This window comes from Cervus elaphus, chromosome 32 (genome assembly GCF_910594005.1).
Source record: "Cervus elaphus chromosome 32, mCerEla1.1, whole genome shotgun sequence".
NCBI classification, from domain to species: Eukaryota; Metazoa; Chordata; class Mammalia; order Artiodactyla; family Cervidae; genus Cervus; species Cervus elaphus.
Genome location: NC_057846.1, coordinates 23,542,630 through 23,563,456, shown reverse-complemented (window position 1 = coordinate 23,563,456; position 20,827 = coordinate 23,542,630). Strand labels below are relative to the sequence as shown.

The 20,827-nt window shown below is 37.8% G+C and overlaps 2 protein-coding genes across 5 annotated transcripts; one reads left to right on the top strand and one right to left on the bottom strand.

The window, feature by feature from the left end:
* Positions 1-39: 39 nt before the first annotated feature.
* UFSP2 (UFM1 specific peptidase 2) lies at positions 40-17,783 on the top strand. Of its 3 annotated transcripts, XM_043893553.1 has the most exons (13): positions 143-910; positions 1,533-1,581; positions 3,088-3,166; positions 6,027-6,210; positions 6,292-6,358; positions 8,462-8,619; positions 9,008-9,200; positions 10,544-10,690; positions 11,104-11,268; positions 11,471-11,595; positions 13,173-13,249; positions 14,156-14,280; positions 17,624-17,783. In XM_043893553.1, the coding sequence occupies exons 3-13, from the start codon at positions 3,103-3,105 to the stop codon at positions 17,708-17,710; spliced, it is 1,392 nt and encodes a 463-aa protein (XP_043749488.1). In that variant the 5' UTR covers positions 143-910; positions 1,533-1,581; positions 3,088-3,102; the 3' UTR covers positions 17,711-17,783. The 3 variants fall into 3 exon arrangements, with proteins under 3 accessions (XP_043749487.1, XP_043749488.1, XP_043749485.1); XM_043893552.1 differs by lacking the exons at positions 143-910; positions 1,533-1,581 and adding an exon at positions 40-120; XM_043893550.1 differs by lacking the exons at positions 143-910; positions 1,533-1,581 and adding an exon at positions 1,797-1,941.
* On the bottom strand, positions 5,223-20,603 carry ANKRD37 (ankyrin repeat domain 37). Of its 2 annotated transcripts, none has more exons than XM_043893560.1 (5): positions 20,332-20,603; positions 19,964-20,116; positions 19,067-19,158; positions 18,332-18,535; positions 5,223-5,358 (listed from the first exon to the last, which is right to left on the bottom strand). In XM_043893560.1, exons 1-5 carry the CDS (start codon positions 20,356-20,358, stop codon positions 5,355-5,357), a joined length of 480 nt encoding a protein of 159 aa, XP_043749495.1. In that variant the 5' UTR covers positions 20,359-20,603; the 3' UTR covers positions 5,223-5,354. The 2 variants fall into 2 exon arrangements, with proteins under 2 accessions (XP_043749495.1, XP_043749496.1); XM_043893561.1 differs by lacking the exon at positions 5,223-5,358 and adding an exon at positions 17,850-18,082 and having other exon boundaries at positions 20,332-20,600.
* Between the last annotated feature and the right edge of the window lie 224 nt (positions 20,604-20,827).

Sequence of the window (20,827 nt, the reverse complement as noted above, 5' to 3'; positions counted from 1 at the left end):
CATGTTGGGAACGGTAGTCGGCCTTCCCAAATCCCGCCCTCCGACGGAACCACTTTCGAGCCAGCCTCCTGCGCGGTGGGCGGGCTTTGGTGTTGCCGTCGGCACCGCGTAGCTGATATGGTGAGTATCCCCTCCGCCCGCTCGCCACCGACTCCTGCGTGGTCACCTCCGACCTCACTAGCTGCCTGCGAGTGGGGCTCTGCGGCCATGGAAAGAACTGGGCCTGCCGGGGACCGGTGGTCCGGGCCTTGGTCTGGGCCTTTTCGTCCTCGGCGTGGCCCCTCCCGATAGGGCCGGAGGGAAGCCACCCCCGGACGACCTTCGGCTGCCGGGCTCCACCGCGCTCCCTGCACCGTTCCCTTAGTGTGCGTTTTGACAACGAGGGAATCATGAGGCGTTTTTGAAGGTTTCGAAGAAAGAGTGGACCTGGAAAAGAGAAGAGTAACTTTCCTCATAACTCTTGCTCCCTAGGCTGTGTGGTGGGAACACTTTCCTGGTTTCCCCTCTGATTGCTCAGGCAGGTTCTGCTGCAGTCCGGTATCCCTAGATGTGTGTTCAGTACTTTTCTTTACACCTTTGTGCTTTCTCCAGAATTTGTATCTTTAGCTTAGAGATGTATTCTGAGCTCCAGAGCTTCATATCTATTAACTGTACCGCCACTTGGTTGGCGCATATATATTTAAACTCAGCAAGTTCAAAACTGACTTAACCATCCCCACCTCACCCTGCTCTTCCTCCAGTGACCCCCCCGTTTCAGATCATTGCGCCACCACCCACCCCACCGTTGTTCATGCCAAACACCTGGAAATCATCCTTGACATCGCCCTCTTCGCAGCTCCTGAACATCCATCTGTCTGTTCCGTGACCAAATCCTATGGAATCTACAGGGGCTTCCCTGATGACTCAGTTGGTAAAGACTCCGCCTGCAATGCAGGAGACCCCGGTTCAATCCCTGGGTCGGGAAGATCCCCTGGAGAAGGGATAGGCTACCCACTCCAGTATTCTTGGGCTTCCCTTGTGGCTCAGCTGGTAAAGAATCCGCCTGCAATGCGGGAGACCTGGCTTTGATCCCTGAGTTGGGAAGATCCCCTGGAGAAGGGAACAGCTACTCACTCCAGCATTCTAACCTGACTGTATAGTACATGGGCTCGCGAAGAGTCGGACACGACTGACCTCTAAATGGTTGCCAGTCATCACAGTCTCTAGCTATTCTTGTCCTTGGTGCCATGAGATCTAACCCTCTGCTCTGTTGTCTTAAGTGGTCTTTTAAGCAGGTCTTCACCAGTCAGAGCCCCTGCCTGGGAGAGGCTTGGCCACCTTCACTCCTATCTTTTCCTTAGAATTTGTAATGTTCTTTGGAGTATTTCCTTTGGAATACTCTTATCTACTTACCCCTCAGACCTCAGTTTAAATATTGTTTCTTCAGAGAGAGTCTCAATTTAGAAGTGTAAGGAGATTCTAGTGTGTTCAGATAAGATCTCTTATAGAGCCTTTGGGACAGCCCTGTGATGTATATTTTTCCGGTATTACAGAAAAGACACACTTGAGTGATTAGTTACAAGGTCCTAGGGAAAGTCACAGGTAAGTGTTGCTCTTGCTGACTTTTATCTTCAGTATCTTTCAGTGCCATTAAATATTTTTTATTCAAATAGGTACATAGTATTTAACCGACTTCTTATACTTAACAGATTCTTATTGATAGCTATTTAGGTGGGATTTTTGTTTGTTTGTTTTTTGCTGTGATGAACAACAGTACGATAAGTGGACCACATTCAAGCTAACTTTGTCCTGAACTTTCTTAATTATTTCTGTAGGATAAATTCCAAGAAGTATAACTGGGGCAAAGGGCATGGCCTTTCAATATGTTATAATTTGTGGAAAATAAAAGCAGTCACCGTTGGAACAATGTGACAGGGATTATAAATGCGAAAAATAGTAATGGTAACTATTTTGAGTATCAAAGTTAACATATGTCCAGTCATTTAGCATAGTGCCTTCTACTTTTTAAGAGTTCAGTAAATGTAGTACTTACTGATTTAGTGTTAAATCATAGTTAAAAATAGGGCTCTTACTGTGTAGTATGTTTCTTCATCTTGTTCGAGGCAGGTTTTGAGACTCTGATGAAATCTTTGAAACCTTTTCCCAGAGGTTGCATTCCTCTTTCCCACCCTTCTCCCCATGCAAAATGGTATGTCTTTTGTCATATGTCATCAACTACCTGAAACTCAGCGTATGGACTCAAATTAAGAACTGCTAATAATTTCATTTTACAAGTGCTTTTTCTCCCCCTTTGCAGGCATTTTCCTACAGCATTAAATATTCACATAAAGCATGATTTTTCATTGCTATATAATATTTGTAATTATTAATTGGTCTCCTCTTGTTGACAGGTTAACATCTGTATACACTAGTCTTTGTGTGTTTTGCAGATTTCCTTAGATTAAATTTCTATACGCAGAATTACTAGACCAAGAATGTGAATGTAAAGCTTTGGATTCTTATTGCCACATCACCCTATGATGAATTCTAAGAGTTTATACTTCATACTCCCACCATCAGTGATATATTAGTTTCCTCTCATTGTCTTGCCCACCAGTTGTTATCATAATAGGTTCAGTGTTCCTGTCCTATTCTTAAACCATTTCTTGACCATTGATCTTTTCATGGTGTTTTTAAACCCTATAATTGCAAAGACTATAATTTAGAAATACTGTTTCAGAGCAGTGTGGTCCTCAACCTTTTTCCTTTAGAATCATTGACACAGAAGAGTTTTTAAATATCCTCCCCAGACCAATTTATCAGAATATCTGGGAGTATAGCCCGGGAATGGGTGCTTTAAAATCCTCAGGTAAAAAAAATAAAATAAAATAAAATCCTCAGGTGATTTCAATGTGGAGCAAAGGCTGAGAACCTCTAATACAGAATTGATTGTGTTTTGTTTTTCTCCGTAAAGCAAGGAATTAACTCATGAAATAATTTGAAAAGTCACGGTAATTTATACCTTGACCTAAATTCAGTTGGATTCTAATTTATATGAGGATGAGTTTCTTTTGTTTTACAATGAAATTTTGGTTTTATTTGTCTTAGGTTATTTCAGAGACTATGGATATACTCTTCAGAATAAGAGGTGGCCTTGATCTAGCTTTTCAGCTAGCTACTCCTAATGGTAGGTCTGCCAAGATACTCTCCTTTTTTACTGTAAAAGCAATGGTGAGAATCTCACCATTTTGCAAACAAAACTGAATGAGAGGGTGAATAAACTGTCTAAGGTCAAATAGTAAGTGATATGAATTGGATTTAAACTTAGAAACTGTGTTCCCCACCACTGCTAGCCCTTGGGGCTCCTCTGCACGTTAAGAAAAGGTGCCCCCTTATTTAAGAAACTTTACTGCCCTCTCCAAGAAAATTGTCACAATAAATATAAATATCCACTGTGAGCATAATGTAAATGAGACAGCTAGAGTTATACATTGCACACCTAAGACTCCAGAACCCACTCTCGTGAGGTCGTGTGGTTTAGGAATGGCAGGCAGGTTCTATGGGAGAAAAATCAGCAGTGTTGGTATAAACCAAAGTCTAGGATGTCTTCCTGTTTCTGACTACTGCCACAAACCAAGCTAAACGATATCAGAGGAGGAAGACAAGGAGCTATGTTTGAGATGTGTTTCATTTGAAATGCCACACTACATCAGGTGTAAATTCCCAGCAGGCAATTGGTAACTTGAGTCTGAAACTTGGGGGAGAGTGGTCAGAATTGGAGATAGAGAACTTAATATCTTATGAGGATGATAGTTAATGCCTTGTATTAGATGAAGTCACTCAAGAAAAGTATGATCAAGGGTGTCAGGAGCCACAGAGAAGTTCAGAAAGGTAAGGAATAAACAGTGTCAGAGTTCCTTCAAGGAGATCACCAGCTGATGATTATTTACTGGCCCCTTGGAAAGAGGAAGGGAGAGAATGCAAGATATTCTTTCTGATGCATCCCTTCATATTAAAAAATTATTCGTGTTGGTCCACATTCTGATTCCTACTCCCGGCCAATTAAAGTAAGTTTCCAGGACAGAGACTTCGGCATCTGTAAGTTTTTTCGTTGATTCTCTAATGTGCCATCAGGATGAGAATTGTTTTGCAAGAACTAAATCAAACTCATTTTTAAGCCTATCTTATCAGTAAAGTATTGTTCCTTGGGCTTCCCTGGTGGCTCAGTGGTAAAGAATCCATCTGCCAATGCAGGAGACACAGATTGGATCCCTGAGTCGGGAAGATCCTCTAGAGAAGGAAATGGCAACTCCCTGTGGTATTCTTGTCTGGGAGATCTCATGGACAGAGGAGCCAGAGGAGCCTGGTGAGGCTTAATCCATGGGGTCACACACAATCGGATACAACTTAACAACTGAGCTCCCATGCAGTGTGTGGATAAAGCCTTACATTTTACAACTCGCTATAAATTGAAGTTATCCTTTGTATGAACTTACTACAAAGTATAACTGATCTGTCATTCAGCAGACATAATGATGTAATTTCAAGTATAAATAGGGACTGCAGATAACGTTTTACGCAAATAATTGATGTATTTGAGCTTGTTTTCAGACTTTATAGTATTCCTCCTCCTGCTCCCAAGTCTTTGAAACGCTCCATGAAGGGAATCATTAATGAGGAAATACTGAGAACAGAGGTGCTTAACTTTAAAGACATTGCAGTTATTTAGATATTTCATGGTCTTTAGGGATGGACAGAAGATAATCCAGGAATTATGTTTGTCTTTTGTGGTGAAACTATAAATCTTTAAATTTGGATTTCTGAAACATATCAGGATGCCTTTATATCTGACTTATTATAAGTAATCTTTCTCTCCCACAACCTCAAGGTGTTTATTTATTAAGATATCAATGTGATAGTTATTTTAACCACCGAGTTAAATAGGTTTAGGATTTAGGAGTAGGACAAATATTTAAATATTGTCTTCTTCAAATGTATCTTTTTATATAGTTTTGACTTTGGAACCATGAAAATGTTTTTCATAATCAAAAAATTCTATTGAGTAAAAAGGAAATCACTGAAAATGAAGTCAGACAAATATCAGGTTGATGACATACCACATAGAGCAAAAGAGAACTTAAGAACACAATACTTTGTACAGTCTTAGTGGGATATAGTCTGAAGAAGAAAATTACAAAGAAATTCAAATCTCACTCCAGAGTTTTATTTCTATAAGTAATACGGTATTTTGAGAGTAATTGGAATCCTCACCCATTGCTGATGGGAGCATAAAATGATGCAGCTCCTCTAGAAAGCATTTTGACAGTTCCACAAAAAGAGAGTCACCATATGACCCAGCAGTTCCTTCAGGGTTATTACCTAAAAGAATTAAAGACATATATCCACACAATAACTTGTGCACAAATACTTGTAAAACCATTATTCATGATAGCGAAAAGATAGAAACAACCCAAACATGTATCAGCTTACAAATGAATAAGCAGAGTATGTTCTGGTCATATAATAGAATATTATTCAGCCATAAAAAAGCTAATTCATGCTAGGGATGGAGTCACAGTTGGATGAATCTTGAAGATATTAGGCTGAGTGAAAGAAGCCAGACCCAAAAGGCCACAAAATGTGTGATTTTATTTATATGAAGTGTCGATAATAAACCAATCTATAGAGACCAAAAGTAGGTTAGTGATTGCCATGGGTGAGTGCAGGGGGTGGGGAATGACTGCTGGGAAGTCCAGGGTTTATTTGGGGGTGACGGAATGTTCTGAGATTAAATAGTGATGATTGTAAACCTTGTGGTATACTAAAAGCAACTGAATTGTACACATTAAATGAATTAATTTTCTGGTCTATGGATTTTCTCTCAATTTTTTTAAAGACAAAAGAAACTTTTTTTACATTATTGAATCTGAGGAATGGATGTTTGGGGGCCACTTTTACTGTGCTCTACTTTTGTGTGCTTGGAAGCCTTCATGTTGAAAAGTGTACAGTTTTTCTTACTAACTTCTATTTGTATTCTTTTAATTCAGAAATTTTTATCAAGAACGCACTAAAACATGTACTGAGTGACCTGTCAACCAAGCTTTCTTCAAATGCCCTTGTGTTCAGAATTTGCCAGAGTTCAGTGTACATATGGCCTAACAGTGACATGAACACCATTCCAGGAGAGCTGACCGATAGTTCTGCCTGTAAGAACATAGTGCGCTTTATTCAGTGAGTATGCTTAAAGATTGCTAGAAATGTTTTTACAATATCATTTCACATTATAAACATCTCCGTGTATTAAAAATTTAGATTTGAACCGGAAGAAGGTACGAAACGAAAATTCATGAAGAAGAAAGATAAAAAGTTATCAGACACGGTAAGCAAATCACCTGTCTTCTTAGTGATAAAAATTTTCAATCCTTGAATTTTGAGTTGAGTGAGATCTTAGAAAGTTCTTACTTTTTTTTTTTTTTACAGATCAGATGATTCAAGTCCAGAAAGATTAAGTGACTTGCCCAAGGTTATACCTCTGTGTTATATATCTAAACTTTTGTCCTTGAGTATGTTTACAAATTACTTAAAAAGGAATCATTCTGAAACATTACAGTGACACATTATGCTGTATGAAATAGTAAATGATAAGTGATTTACTTTTCTTCACAGTTTTGGTTCTGTCAATTTTTGAACCAGTACTGTTGAGTATCTGCCACGTGGCACAAACTTTGCCAGGTATTAGAGATGAAAAACGGAGCAGCTACTTCAAGGCAGGAAGTTGTACAAAGTTAATATTTAATATGACTGTAGCATTTTTCTAGACTAGTAAGAATAATAGAGTGGACATGGGGTTGGAGATGTGGACAGAGAGCACTCGGGGGAATCTGAACGAAACCAGTAGCTATAGTAATAAAGAGAAGGGAATGGATACAAGAAATATTTACGTAATGAAAAGGATTGTACTTAGAGCCTAATTGGATGTGGGATGACCAGCTTCTTGCTTGGGTAAAGATGGGAGATGGGGAAGATGTGCGGTCAGTGTTGGTCATACCATGTTTGAGACACCAGTGAGGTGTTGACCTGAGCTGTGAGATTTTTAAATGTGGAGTGTACAAAAAAACTATGGACTTTGGATAAGGATTTGAGAATTACTGGTAGTTGGAGGTTAACATTTTGAGGGTTCAGGTCAGTTATTTTATAGAGTGTTTCTCGGATTGGGTTTGAGTTAGTTCTAGGCTGCCTCATGGTAGGTTCAGGTGGTCATTGTTGATAGGAATACCAAAGAAGTAATGTGTGTCCTCAGCACATCATGTGAAAGAGGCATATACTTAGTTGGTTCTCGTATCAGTGACGTTAACGATGATCACTTAATGTGGTAACTGCCACCTTTCTCCACTGGGAGGGTCCTATTTTTTGCCCTGATAATTAGAAGGTATCTTGTGAGAAGATGCTTTGAGTTTATGTATATATCCTATTCCTCATCAAGTTTTTACCCAACGCTTCTAACATCAATTGATAATTTTTGTCAGAAGCTAGCATTAACCTGATGGTTGCAAAGTGGTGATTTTTTTCCAAGTTTGTTGTTTTCTTTTACATTTACAAGATGACTTTGTACTGTAGGAAGAGCTTTTCCTTTTCCCTGTGTATTAACTGCGTGGAAGTATGGAATCCTGTTTTATGCAATGAGTTGTCTGTTAACTGTCATCAGTTATTTTGATGCTTATGTTTTCTAATTTGGCCAAGAGACACTTCATGCTGGCTCCCGTGTTCTCTTGACACTGTACTTTTGAATACTTCGTAATTTCTTCCAAGGATGTTCCAGGTCCATGTACTTTTGCTATTTCATTTCAGGAATCAGCCATTTCCCCAAAGAAGGCAGACATGTATGCACACATACTATACATATATAATGCACACTTCAATATTTACCCATGTGAATCATATACCTCTAGTTCTACTTCAGCCTCACACAATTCCTAACCTTTTCCCAGTGAGAAACCTGGCTTCCAGTACTCTTAATATTTTGCTAAATTTGTTTAATATACAGAAAGCATTTTCAGAATTGTTTTTCCATACCACTATCAAAATCAAACCTTTCTAAGAGTTCATTATTAGTATGTCTTTAGAGCAGAGGTATATAGTCATAACATATGTTTAAAAGTTGCCTTGATCTGTGGTTATTATATCTTGTTTATTCTTTTTTTTTTTGGAAAATTTTAAATCTATACAAAAATAGGACAATGAACCATAGTGAACTTTTAATGCTTATGGATTCATGATCTGATTTCATCTTCACTTCGCACTCACTCTCTGCCTCTCCTCAGATTATTTTGAAGCAGAGAAGAATTTTTCTTTAAGCTAAGAATTGTGCTTTTAAATAATTTACTGTAATATAGTGTATATGATCCTTAAAAAGTCCTTTTACTTACCTTTTATATTATTGTTCAGTGTGCTTTAAGTTAACTATTACTGTTTATCTTTATAGCATCAAATAGTAAATATAGATCTGATGCTGGAAGTGTCGACCCCTCTGGCAGCCGTAACGCCCATTATTGAAAGAGAAAGCGGAGGACACCACTATGTTAGTATGACTTTACCAGTTGATGCAGTTTTATCTGTTGCTCCAGAAGAAACGTGGGGAAAGTAGGTATTTTCTAATACTACTGCCACCTTTAAATGAGGACCCTCCCCCAAAGTAATCACATCCTATTTTTAAGTGTCGTTGAGGCATATCTAGGGTGGTTATTGTTCTTTTTACTATGATTTACTCCTTGTTTCTTATTAAATTAAGAGTCATCTAGTAATTCAGTGTTTATTGAGGAAGTAGGATAATAGGCCAAACCTATAGAATTTTCCATTTACCTGTACAGAGGAAATTTAGTCTATTTAACATTTAACTTTTTATTATTTAGACTTAATTTAATAAATCCAGTCCTATCAAGGGCATATTAGGAATATATTCACTCAACAGTTTCATGTATCATGACTATTATAACTTTTGTTAATGCACTTGTGTATTTCCCTCCCACAGAGTTCGTAAACTTCTAGTCGATGCAATTCATAATCAACTAACTGATATGGAAAAATGCATTTTGAAATACATGAAAGGAACATCTATTGTGGTTCCTGAACCACTGCACTTTTTATTACCAGGTGAAAAAAATCTTGTAACAATTTCATATCCATCAGGAATTCCAGATGGTCAGCTGCAGGCCTATAGAAAGGTAAAACCAATTCATTCTTAGAAAAATAAAAATATCATTCATTTTGTATTTAATTTTGTGCTTCTAATAAATAGCCAGCGTTTTGTGATTTAATTTTATAAAGTGTGGATGAACACTATTGGCTTTACATCTTAATGTCTATTCTCATGTAACTGTTTAAAGTATTTTTAAGAAAAAATTATTATGCTGAATCATATGTAACATTTTAATTTCATACATTCGGTAAAGTTCATTTGTAATTTTTCTATAGTGAAATTTAAGAACGAAAAGATGCTTACATGCCTAGAGTAGCTGATGAGTGCTATTTAATAACTTCCTTTTCTTTTCCATTACTTGCAAATTTACAAAAGAGACAGGGTTACAGTTAGAGAAGGGAAATTAGAATTTATCCTGTTTCTAATTAGGATTTGTAGTACTAGTCCATCCCCTACCTCTCAGGGTCATTTGGGTTTTATTAGAGGTGTTTTGAAGAAAACATGATCAACATTCAAAGAAATGAGATTTATTGGCAAATGACTGGTTTGATAGTGTGTATATATATGTATTTTTTTGTAGTATATATTTTTGATATTTGGCCTTGCCTAGTACCCATCAAATTATACCATGGAAACATCTTCCCAATCTCTGACCCGAAAAGAGATGTAACACTGTAACCCTCTGTGCCTCTCTGTAAGTGCCAAATGAATTGGTTTGCAGAGGCAACAGTTACACAAGCTAATGATCTCATTCAAACTGCTCCAATACATAGGAGATATCAAAAAGAAGATGTCAGACTTTCAGAGTAACTATTACGTTTTTATACATTAAGGAATATGTTGCCTTTTAAACATATATGTGTATTTTTATTTTGATGCCATATTGGTCTTTAAACCACGAAGTTCCATTCTGTAACCTAATCACTACCCCTTATATTTGTTAAATACTCTAAGCATGATTTTTAAAAATAAAAACCGAAGCATGATTTTTTTGATATAGTTACATCATTGTTAATTATAATTTACTCATTTACAAGACTTTCAAAACTACTCGTTACCCTAGATTTATTTTAGCAGACTGTGTTACAATAAGTAATTTTAAATTATCTCAGTTCTTTCATGCTAATAAATTATTTTCAATTTTCTGTATTCTCTTCCAGTTTCTATCCATATACATAGATAAACAAAAATAAATCCTTTTTGATTTTAGTTTAAATCTCACCCTCTTTGACCTTCATGAATTAAATCATAAGTGTTTGATAACTTAAATTTTCTGTTTTGAATCTAGTTTGGGTTTATTTATTGACTAGGAACCTATATCATTTAACCTTTTTTCTCTTCTTTCCTGTTAATTCTGGTTTTATTTAGGAGTTACACGATGTCTTCAATCTGCCTCATGACAGACCTTATTTCAAAAGGTCTAATGCTTATCATTTTCCAGATGAACCATACAAAGATGGTTACATTAGAAATCCACATACTTATCTCAATCCACCTAACATAGAGACTGGTATGGTGAGTTTAGTAATTATTTATAGGAGTTGGTTGATCATTAGTGTCATTAATTGTTTTTTGCTGGTGCCCAGGGGATGTTTGATTATTATTTTTTTATTCTGAGGGACTTAATATTTTGTTAAGATTTTTGCATTTATGTAATGATATTGTCTTATAATTTTATTTTCTCATACTGTTCTTACTTCACTTTTGTATCAGTAATACACTGATACATTGAAAGAGTTGGAGAGTATTTTTTCTTTTTTAAAAGAATTTTTATAAGGCACTAAAAGTAACAATCTAGCTCTGAAAACAGTAAATGACTCCAGCATGTATATGTATATGATGTTATCTTAAGCGATGATATACATATGTATACGTATAATATATACATCTAAAGTTAATATTTTACTGTGTTTCTTCTTTTTATATAGGTTTATGTGGTCCAGGGCACATACGGTTACCATCATTATATGCAGGATCGAATAGATGACAACGGCTGGGGCTGTGCTTATCGGTCTCTGCAGACTATCTGCTCCTGGTTCAGACACCAGGGATACACAGAGAGATCCATTCCAACACACAGAGAAATCCAGCAGGTACAGAACACACCATTTTGAATTATATGGAAGTTTCATGAACCCTAATATATTATCCATTAAATAATTATGCCTACCTCCTGGTCCAGACTTACTTCTGTTTTGAAGGGAAAAAATATATACTGGTAATCAAGGGAAATGCTCTGTACATAATCTTTAATAGCTGTCTTGTGTATGATTTTTTCTGTATTTTTAAATAAAGGCTCTAGTTGATGCTGGGGACAAACCAGCAACCTTTGTCGGATCACGGCAGTGGATTGGATCTATCGAGGTACAGCTGGTGCTGAACCATTTGATTGGTGTAACTTCAAAAATACTGTTTGTCAGGTAAGGAAACTTTAAGAAATTTGAGAAATCACTTCAAAGAGAGTTTGTCACTTTTATTAAAAAAGTGCATTTTCCCCCCAATTTGTTTTCGCTCTTTTCTCTTCCTCCATATTGCCCCCTTGCTTTATAAATCTCATTTTTTCCAGTCCTAAATTTCTTTGTTGTTATTTTTTAGAAGATGTTTGTGAGTAAACTTTGTGATACGTACTTGTATAGTCTAGGCCTAGTCTTAGTCTGGAAGAGGAAAACTTGGAAATATGCCAACTTTGAGTAGATACAGAAGGTCTGGTTTTTTAATGCAGAAGTCATTGAAGTCTTGGAAGGGAAAAATCAAATATTGATCTATGACTGACCTTTTTGTTTACTTCCCACTCTTTTGCTTCCTGAGATTTTAATAAACTAGTCATGTATCCAAATATAATTTTATCTTTTCCTTATCTATTATAACAGGAAATTTTATATAGGAAATTTATACTATAGGAATATAAAATTTATAAATAAGATATTTATAATAGGAAATTTTCTTTTCCTCTTTAAAAAATAGAATATTATTGGGAATACATGTAAATCCATGGCTGATTCATATCAATGTATGACAAAACCCACTGGAAAAAAAAAAAATAGAATATTACTATTCTAATCACAATTCTAGTATTAAAATATGAGCAAATATTAGAGAAGATTGATTTCTATGACCATCTCTAGCTTACTCCTTATATATGAGCTTATGTTTTTAATACATTTATTATGACAACCTTGATAACTAATGTCATTATCCTTATTGTCCAAGTACTTCAGTGCAGTTGCCTTCACAGTTGCAATTTGAATTGGATGTGGAAATCAGCACTAACAAATAAATAATAGATTAAGTAGTGAAGTAGGTGGTGATTAAAAAGTGAAAGTTTTGACACATGAAAATGTTATTTCATACATTCCTTACAAAGCAAGAGCTAAGGGTTAACACCATCTGGCACCTCCATTCTAAAAAAAAAAAAAAAAAACTTCCATCTATTCATCTTTTCTATTCTCAGAAGTAAAAATTGTATGATATTAAAATATTCCCCCCAAAATATGTTTTACTTGAAAACGTTTTGCAGTTTTCACGTTGGCTACACAGACATTGTCTGTTTTAGTCCTAGAATCTCCTGTCACATAGAAGGGCAGGTATTTTTGGTCCCAGATTAAAGATGAGGAATTACAGGCTCAGAGCTTGATGGTATGAAAACAAAATCCCAGGATTTAAAACCTGTCCTTCTGAAATTAAATCCACCCATAAGAATCCCCTCAGTATCAAAGTGACCACTTTCAATCTTAGGTGGTTAAAAATCCAGAACCTTCTTTATGCAGTTCTAGAAGCAAAGAATCAAGGTCTTCTTTCCTAGCTCATTTAGTGAACTTAAATATTTAGAGGTTGTATTGCTTTAGATTGCTCTCAGTTCCCTACCACTTAATTTTGCCTAAATTTATATCTATATTTTTAGTAACCAAAAAAGAAACCAAAAAGGTAGAAAACATTAGTTCCCAAGCTCATTTGATCTTCAGAATAGTTCATCTGATAGAAACTGGTTTCTTTCTAGCCAAGGTTCTGAAATGGCCTCTCAGGGACGAGAACTGGCTAATCATTTCCAGAGTGAAGGAACTCCAATAATGATTGGTAAGGTGTTTTGCAATCTTATGTTCCTTTGGTAGATGGAGAGTATGTGAAACTTACCATTAATGTAAATACATAATGGCACATAATATCAGTCCTTTGTAAACATATTAAAATTAGCTTTTACATCATGTGTACTGACCTCTAGATATTTTTTAAAATTTCCAAGGTGGGAGGAAAGTTATAAAAAAGATTATAATAACTAGAAGTAGTAAAGGCTAAGTTATTTGATAACTGTGCTCAAATAAAAACTTTATAGCAGAATGGAAAAGAGGCAGTGGTCACTCAGTATAGCATCAGAAGTCATGGCTGTCAGGAACTTGGCTCGCTGTGTGATATTATGCAAATTGCTTAACCTCTTTAGACTTTCTTTGTAAAATTAGAGAATTGGATTAGCTAATCTAAAGATTCCCGATTCTATGAGAAATAAGACTCGTCCTGGATGACAGAAGGCAAGCTAAGGCTGGTGGGTAAGAAATGCAGGTAGGCAGATGTCCGCAAACCACAGGAAGTAGTGACTGAGTAGACGGGCGCACCACTGGAGGCACTCGGAGCAGAGGTAACACGGCTTGTCTGCTGAGAGAGGCACCAGCAGCAACGGTGGGTACCCTGTGTGAGGAGTTCAGACCTTCTGTGGCCCTTCTTAAATCCAGTTTAGGTAATTCCATGAATATTAAAGTGACATAGAAGCCTAATATGATTATAGATGTGATTGTATCTTTTCTGTCTTTAAGATGTAATTTTGTCTTTTCAGAGTATATTTGACATTATGTCTCTTTTCCAGTTTAGGTCAATCAATTTAATATTATGTTAGATCAATTCATAGGCAAAATGATCTTTTTCAACTGAAACTGATTGGGAGGTTGAGACTGACATATGCCCTGTCATTTCTTATTTCCTCTTGTATAGGGGGAGGAGTTTTGGCTCACACAATACTAGGAGTTGCATGGAATGAAATTACAGGACAGATAAAATTTCTGATTTTAGATCCACATTATACAGGTGCTGAAGATCTGCAGGTTATTTTGGAAAAGGTAAGTGTCTGTTTAACAAATAAATACAAGGAAAATAACCCAAAGCCAAAGGAGGGAGAACTGGAAGCTAACAGAAAGATAGATTGTAAACTGAGAGCAGAGATCCTCACTGTAAGGAAGGACTCTAAGCCTGTGATGAGTAACTCTCTCTAGATATGAAGGCCAGGGGGGAACTAAAGTATTAGAGTATGAAACTCATAAATATATTCCTTTGAGACTTTACAGCATTTCATAAATATAGTGAGATTTATCAATGCCTCAAAAAAGAGTGAAATACATAACGTTTATAATTTTCAAATTAACCAAAAATTGGCAGTATGATGGACATTATGGAGACTTGACTGCTTTTATATATATATTATATATTTTTTTTTACATATAACTTAATCTCATTCTATGAAAGATTTGAATTTGAAACAAATTTAAGAATATTTGTTAATGCTTAAACTACCAACTTAAAGGAGGTATAAATTTACGTTAATTTATAGGCAACTAATTCAGATTTAGTACTGAGTTTTAATGAGAAGTTAGTACTAAATTTCCATGAAACTCAGTACTAAATCAGAGGCAAGTGTTATAAGACACAATTAACTTGAGTCCATTAAAAGTTTCATATTTTTTGCCAAATAAGTCATTAGTACCAATAAAAAGATTTCTTAAATCCGAAATCCCACGGAATTCTGGGGAAATGGATGGTTTAACATTGAAATTCACTTATGAGAGATCTTCAAAACTGAATATAGCTGTATGAGATTACTAAAGCCCTGTGAATGAGATGTTTATGAGAGTTTTTACTGTTTTATGTAGCTGAACTCTTATATCCCCACTTTAGTAAAGTCTATTGCCAATTATTGGAGCATCTATAAATACTAACAGGATATAAACACATTCTTAAAATTTTAAACGCCACATACACAAAATTTTCTCTTTCAAGGCATTTGGACTTTTAAGACTATGACATGTTTTTGGCTGGTATACATATCTTCCTAAAAATAGGAGCAATATTGACTGTCTTTCTGTAGCAAGGTGTTCACTCATTGGACATTCATTAAGTACCTAATATTTACCATCCACTGTCCTAAGCACTGGGGTATTAAAATGGATCTTTAAAGAGCTCTTTGTCTAGTATAGAAAGACAAAGAAGGGGAGTCCATAAAGGACTGCTTCCCCCCAAAAATATGGTATCTTTGGTGGCGCTTACAAGACTGCCCCTGCAAAGGGATCAAAGTCAGTGAAAGGAAAGCTGGGCATGTTCTGAGAACGGTGGCATTTTTAACATGACTTGAGCTGGTGGAGAGGGGTGACTGTTGGCTAGAGGGATCTGTAGGAGCTAAGTCAGGATGGCCACTGAGAGCCAGGCTGAGACACACACGTTCAGATTTTATCCTAAAGGCTGTGAGAAGCCTTACAGCTGCTGTAACAGAACACGGTAGAGGGGGTGGCTTATAGTAGCAGAGGTTTATTTCTCAGAGTTCTGGAGGCTGGGAAATCCAGGATGGAGGTGCTGGCTGATTTGGTGGCTGGTGAAGCCCACTTTCTAGTTTAAAGACGGCAGACTTTCTCACTGTCCCCACATGATGTAAGGGATGAGGGAGCTGTCTGGGCACTCTCTAATGATGGCTCTATTGTCATAACCCAGTCAACTTCCAGAAGCCCCACTTCCAGATGCCAGCACATTGGAGATTAGGGTTCATCATACAAGCCTTAGACACATTCAGTCTATGGCAGGGGCCTAGAGGGACAATCCTCCCTCTGCCTGACCTCTCTCTACCCACTTGGGGAGCTTTCCTGTGTAAGTCACCTCAAAAGAAAGATGTCCGGCTCCTCTACTTACTCCCACAGTTTCTGGCTTGGGCACCGTCTCTACCCACTTCTCTTGAAAAAAATTTGAGACCAGTTACCTAGAGATGGCCCACATGTGTGAAAGATCAAAACAGAAAGTATAAACCTTTTTCTGTCATTGAGAAAACAGATTTTAGGACATGAAATTCATTAGAGAAAGTTTTGCTGAAAAAATGAGATGATAAAAAGAATTTTATGTAAAGAAACGACTCTCAACGGAAATAAACCAGACTTAATGGTGGTATCTGTAGGCAGGGGGAGCAGAACTCGTAGAGGATTTTTTAATTTTTACTTTCACCCCATTTGAATTTTTTTATGTGTATCTTATTTTTGCAATCAGAAAAAGAATAAAGACCTAAAGAGCATCTCTACTCAACCCTCTGCCCTCCACACTGAAAAACAGGCTAACACACCATCTTCCTCTGTAGGAACTATGACCTTTGACTTTAGGTCCCTGTCAGAATGCCCAGCAGCCTCCTAGTTAGGTGGGCTTCCCTGATGACTCAAGTGGTAAAGAATTTGCCTGCCAATGCAGGAGACACAGGAGACTCGGGTTCCATCTCTGGGTTGGGAAGATCCTCTGGAGGAGAAAATGGCAACCCACTCCAGTACTCTTGCCTGAAAAATCCCACGGACAGAGGAGCCAGGTACTGGCTGTAGTCCATGGGGTCACAAGAGTAGGTCATGACTGAGCACACACTCCACTCCCAGTTAGGTAGGGTAAAGGAGCAAGACCACTCACTGCCTGTCACTCAACGCAATGGCATTTTGAGTCCTCACTAACCTCTGAACAAGTATGTGTAAGCAAGCGTTTCATTTCAGAATGATGTAACTCAGATAAGTCATTAGCTGGGTCTTTAAGAAAATAAATTAATGGCCCTAGAAGAAATTTGATGAACTTAACTATATTCACAATGAAATGTTGTTTGAAAGAAATTTTCTCTGCTGTAAAAAATACTGACATGAAACTGGGAAGTGGCAGTGATTACGGCCTGAGGAAAAGGAAGAATGTAGAATGCAACTCCCAAGGGCAAGTTCAGATTCCTGGACTACGTCGTATCACTGCGAGATGCCACTGCTGGGAAATCAGTGGCTGGGGAGGCCCACTTTTAATGAAAAGGCCCATAGCCTTTCTCACTGTCTATACAGTCTTCCATGGGACAGATGGCAGTTAAATTATCACATGCCATCGACTACCAGAATGATAAAACCATACATCTTAAAAATCAATAAAATATGACATTGAGTAATAGTACCATAATGAAGCTTTTCTTTTTTTAAATGATTTCTATGATTAAATATCATAGAATTAAAATTTTTAAAATTCTATCTGAAGTGAACCCAAATAAGCTACTTTTCTGTGCTTAATAGGAATTCAGATACTTGCATTGTATAGGTATTTACAGTCTTACTGCAAGATTCAGTTGTAAAATGTTACAATTTCAATTATGTAGTCCTGTAACTTTGTAAAAGGTTTTCCTTTCCCTTCTCCCACATCTAGGGCTGGTGTGGATGGAAGGGCCCAGAGTTTTGGAACAAGGATGCTTACTATAACTTATGTCTCCCTCAGCGACCAAATACTATTTAAAATATCTTGGACTTATAGACTGTAGTAAAGTTGTAACTTTGTTGATAAAGAATAAATTTGATTTCAAATTAAATCCTGGGGGTGGTTTGATGGTTTTTATGAGTTTTTCCAAAGGTGGTAAATATCACAAAGAAAACAATTTATTCTCTAGACATTCTTTTAATAAGTTAAGAGACAAAGCGTGCACAACCAGAACATTATAGGCACGTAAATACATGTATTCTTGAATGTTATCTTCACTTAGAAGAAAGGTTTCCTCCTTCTTAGAAGGAGTTTAGACACACTTGATGAGCCAGAAGCCACAGCTCGTAGCTGAGTGGTAGACCTGCATTAAGTGAAGACCTTCTCCACACCTCTTCATGACCAATACATCTGTTATTGAAATACATATTAACATTAAAACCTTTTTTTAAAAAGGTTTTCTCCCCAATCTTCCACCATGCAGGACAATTTTTGGTCTCTAAAGTCTAGTAGTAGTTACTACATCCAGTATTAAAATGTGTTAATGAGAATGAAAAGATATACAAGACATAAGACTGATGATATTTAAATGAAACAGTAAATTCTGTTTTAAATAAGAGATCCTTAAGGGAGGAAGAATGAAGAAACTGAATTACTTACCAACACTTCCTTTTCCCACTTGTATTTTCTTCACTTCCAAAACTTCGTTTCTGTCTGAGCACTTGAACACAATGATCTTTATTGGGTTGTTCCCTTGATTTTATTGTCTGGATGCATTTCATTGTTGTAAGAAACTTGGCACATTCTGGAAATCCACATGACCAAGCAAGATCTTCAGCTGTTTGCCCATTCTTATTACATAAACTAAGTTTAAGACCAAAAAAAAAAGTGTTCAAGTAAAAGTTGACAGTTGTTTAGCCTTTTTAAAGTGTATTTCTAACAAAGGTGCTTTGGGATCACACAAATGTTGGTTGCAGAATAAAAGAGGTAAAGGAAGCATAGAGGAATTCCATGTTTGCTCACTATTTGTCCTTAATTAGCACAGAGGACAGCACAGAATGAGTACTTCATTTCTGCACAAATAAAAGAGTATTCTGTTTTCAGTACAATGAGTGAGTACACAAAGGAAGTCAGTGAGAACATCTATAGGATGGATTTTTTAAAACAAAACTAAGATGTAATACTGCCATGACACATGAACTGCACCTTGGATTGCTTAGGATCTATTTTTTAATTTACTCAAATAGTATCAGATAATCATTAACAGCCTAACTTAACTTTTAAATGGTTCCACTACATTATCAATTAGGCAAGCATCATGTAATTGAGCTGCAGGAGTCTGATTAATTTAACCCAAGAAAATATAAAATTTGAAGTCACTGATTCCATACTCACTCAATTTGGGCATCACTGGCTACAAGCAGGCTGAGGCATTCCATGCTTCCAACTCTTGCTGCCTTGTGTAGGGGAGCTTCTCCAAAAACATCCTTACATACAAGACAGCATATTTTAATCTCTCCCCAAAACACTCTTGTGGAAATTGATGCTTGAGGAAGTAGGGTTAGAACTGCATTATACTGGACTGAATCTTTTTAATTCTTTTTTAAAATAAAGTTCATTTGGTGCCCTATTAAATATAGAATTGTCATTAATGTGCAGTCACAGCTACATACATACAGTAAATTTTAAGTGATTAAAAGCAAAATAGAATCCTACAGAAGTAAAAATTACAATTTAAAATTTAACATTCAATGGAAGATGCAAACTACCCTAAGAAAGTTCTGTAAGGAATTATATTGATTGTGAGCATGTCTTACAAGTTGTGCTACCCTGAGACTTATTTTTGTAATGGAGCAGTTGTTCCTTTGGAAATGAACAGTAGATCTTGGAAACGTCCGATGTATTAGCCAGCAGCCATCTATCTGGCTAATGAGCAGCTGAAATGTGGCTAGTCTGAATTGAAATGTGCTGTCAATGTAAAATACACAGGGTGAGAAGGCATATCCAAAATATCTATATATATATATAGATATATCAGTTATGTTTTATATTGATTACACATGAAGTGATAATATTTTTGATTAATTGGGTCAGTTTATTAAAATGTTTCACTTCATTAATGTGGCTACTGGAAAATTGTAAAGTTACATAGTGTCTCACACTTCTATGGGCATCGCTGTGCTAGTCATGTTGCTAATAACTGAAACGACTGAATACCCTGGCGTCTAAGAAATGTGTGGATTTGGGGGGAAGGGGAGGTTTGCACACAGCAACAATCAGTTGCCTAGTTACCTGCTGGTTGAGGTCAGCGCCCGTCTGCAGCTGCCAGAGAAGAAAGCAAGCAAGGCCGCCACCTGCAGCCAAGTGGACAGGCGACTGCTCGCAAGGATCCGGCGGTGCGTTGACGGAGGCCCCGGTCTCCAGCAGATGCTTCAGACTATCCACCTGCGAGAAAAGAACAGCTCCAGCACCCCTTCTCGCCTTTGTCCAGGCTCCTCTCCGGGGGTTGAAATCCTCCACCACTCCAAAAACCTTCCAACTCTGAAGAGGCTTGACTTGGCAGCGCCAAGTGGTCAGTACACCCTCACCCTATCTAGCCCTCTCTAGGAGACAGAATCTGGAAGCTTAAGCCTGCCTGGCCAAAGCAGCCTGAGTCTCACCTCTGGGTTGCAATCGAGCAGCAGCATCTCCCGCCTAAAGTAGAGGACAGGAGTCCTTGGGAGAGCTGAGCAGTGCGGCACTCGCTGCAGACGGACAGGTTAAGAGTGGACAGGCCGCCCGAGAGCCAGAGAATTTAAAAGGTCACCAGAGCCATGGGGCCAGCCCCTCCCCGCCGTGCCCCAGCTGCGGCTCGGCCTGAGCAGCCCAACCCTAGGCGGCCCGCCTTTCTCCGCCCAGCGGCAGCTGCACGTACACAAACACTAGCACGTGTAACCTGGAGCCCAGTGAGGCTGGCGGGGGCGGAGAGGAGGAGGAGGCAGCGAGGATGCGCCAGCTGATTGGCCAAGGGGAGGTGTCAGTCCCGCCCACCTCGGGGCGGAGCCCTGCGGCCGTTCCCGCCCAGGCCCCATTGCGCGTGCGCTATGAGGGACCGGCGTCAGGACTGCCGGGTTTCACCCGCCGCCGTGAGGCGCTCAGAGTTCGGCACGTCTCATG

What these genes read in the sequence shown, in the direction of transcription:
- UFSP2 (XM_043893550.1), top strand. An exon ending in CACACAGAGAAATCCAGCAG is followed by an intron (nt 11,269 to 11,470) that starts GTACAGAACACA and finishes TTTTAAATAAAG; the next exon opens with GCTCTAGTTGATGCTGGGGA. An exon ending in TCAAAAATACTGTTTGTCAG is followed by an intron (nt 11,596 to 13,172) that starts GTAAGGAAACTT and finishes GTTTCTTTCTAG; the next exon opens with CCAAGGTTCTGAAATGGCCT.
- ANKRD37 (XM_043893560.1), bottom strand. Translation starts at nt 20,358, where the DNA reads ATGCTGCTGCTCGATTGCAACCCAGAG. An exon ending in GCGCTGACCTCAACCAGCAG is followed by an intron (nt 19,159 to 19,963) that starts GTAACTAGGCAA and finishes CTTGTATGTAAG; the next exon opens with GATGTTTTTGGAGAAGCTCC. An exon ending in GCCAGTGATGCCCAAATTGA is followed by an intron (nt 18,536 to 19,066) that starts GTGAGTATGGAA and finishes TCTTAAACTTAG; the next exon opens with TTTATGTAATAAGAATGGGC.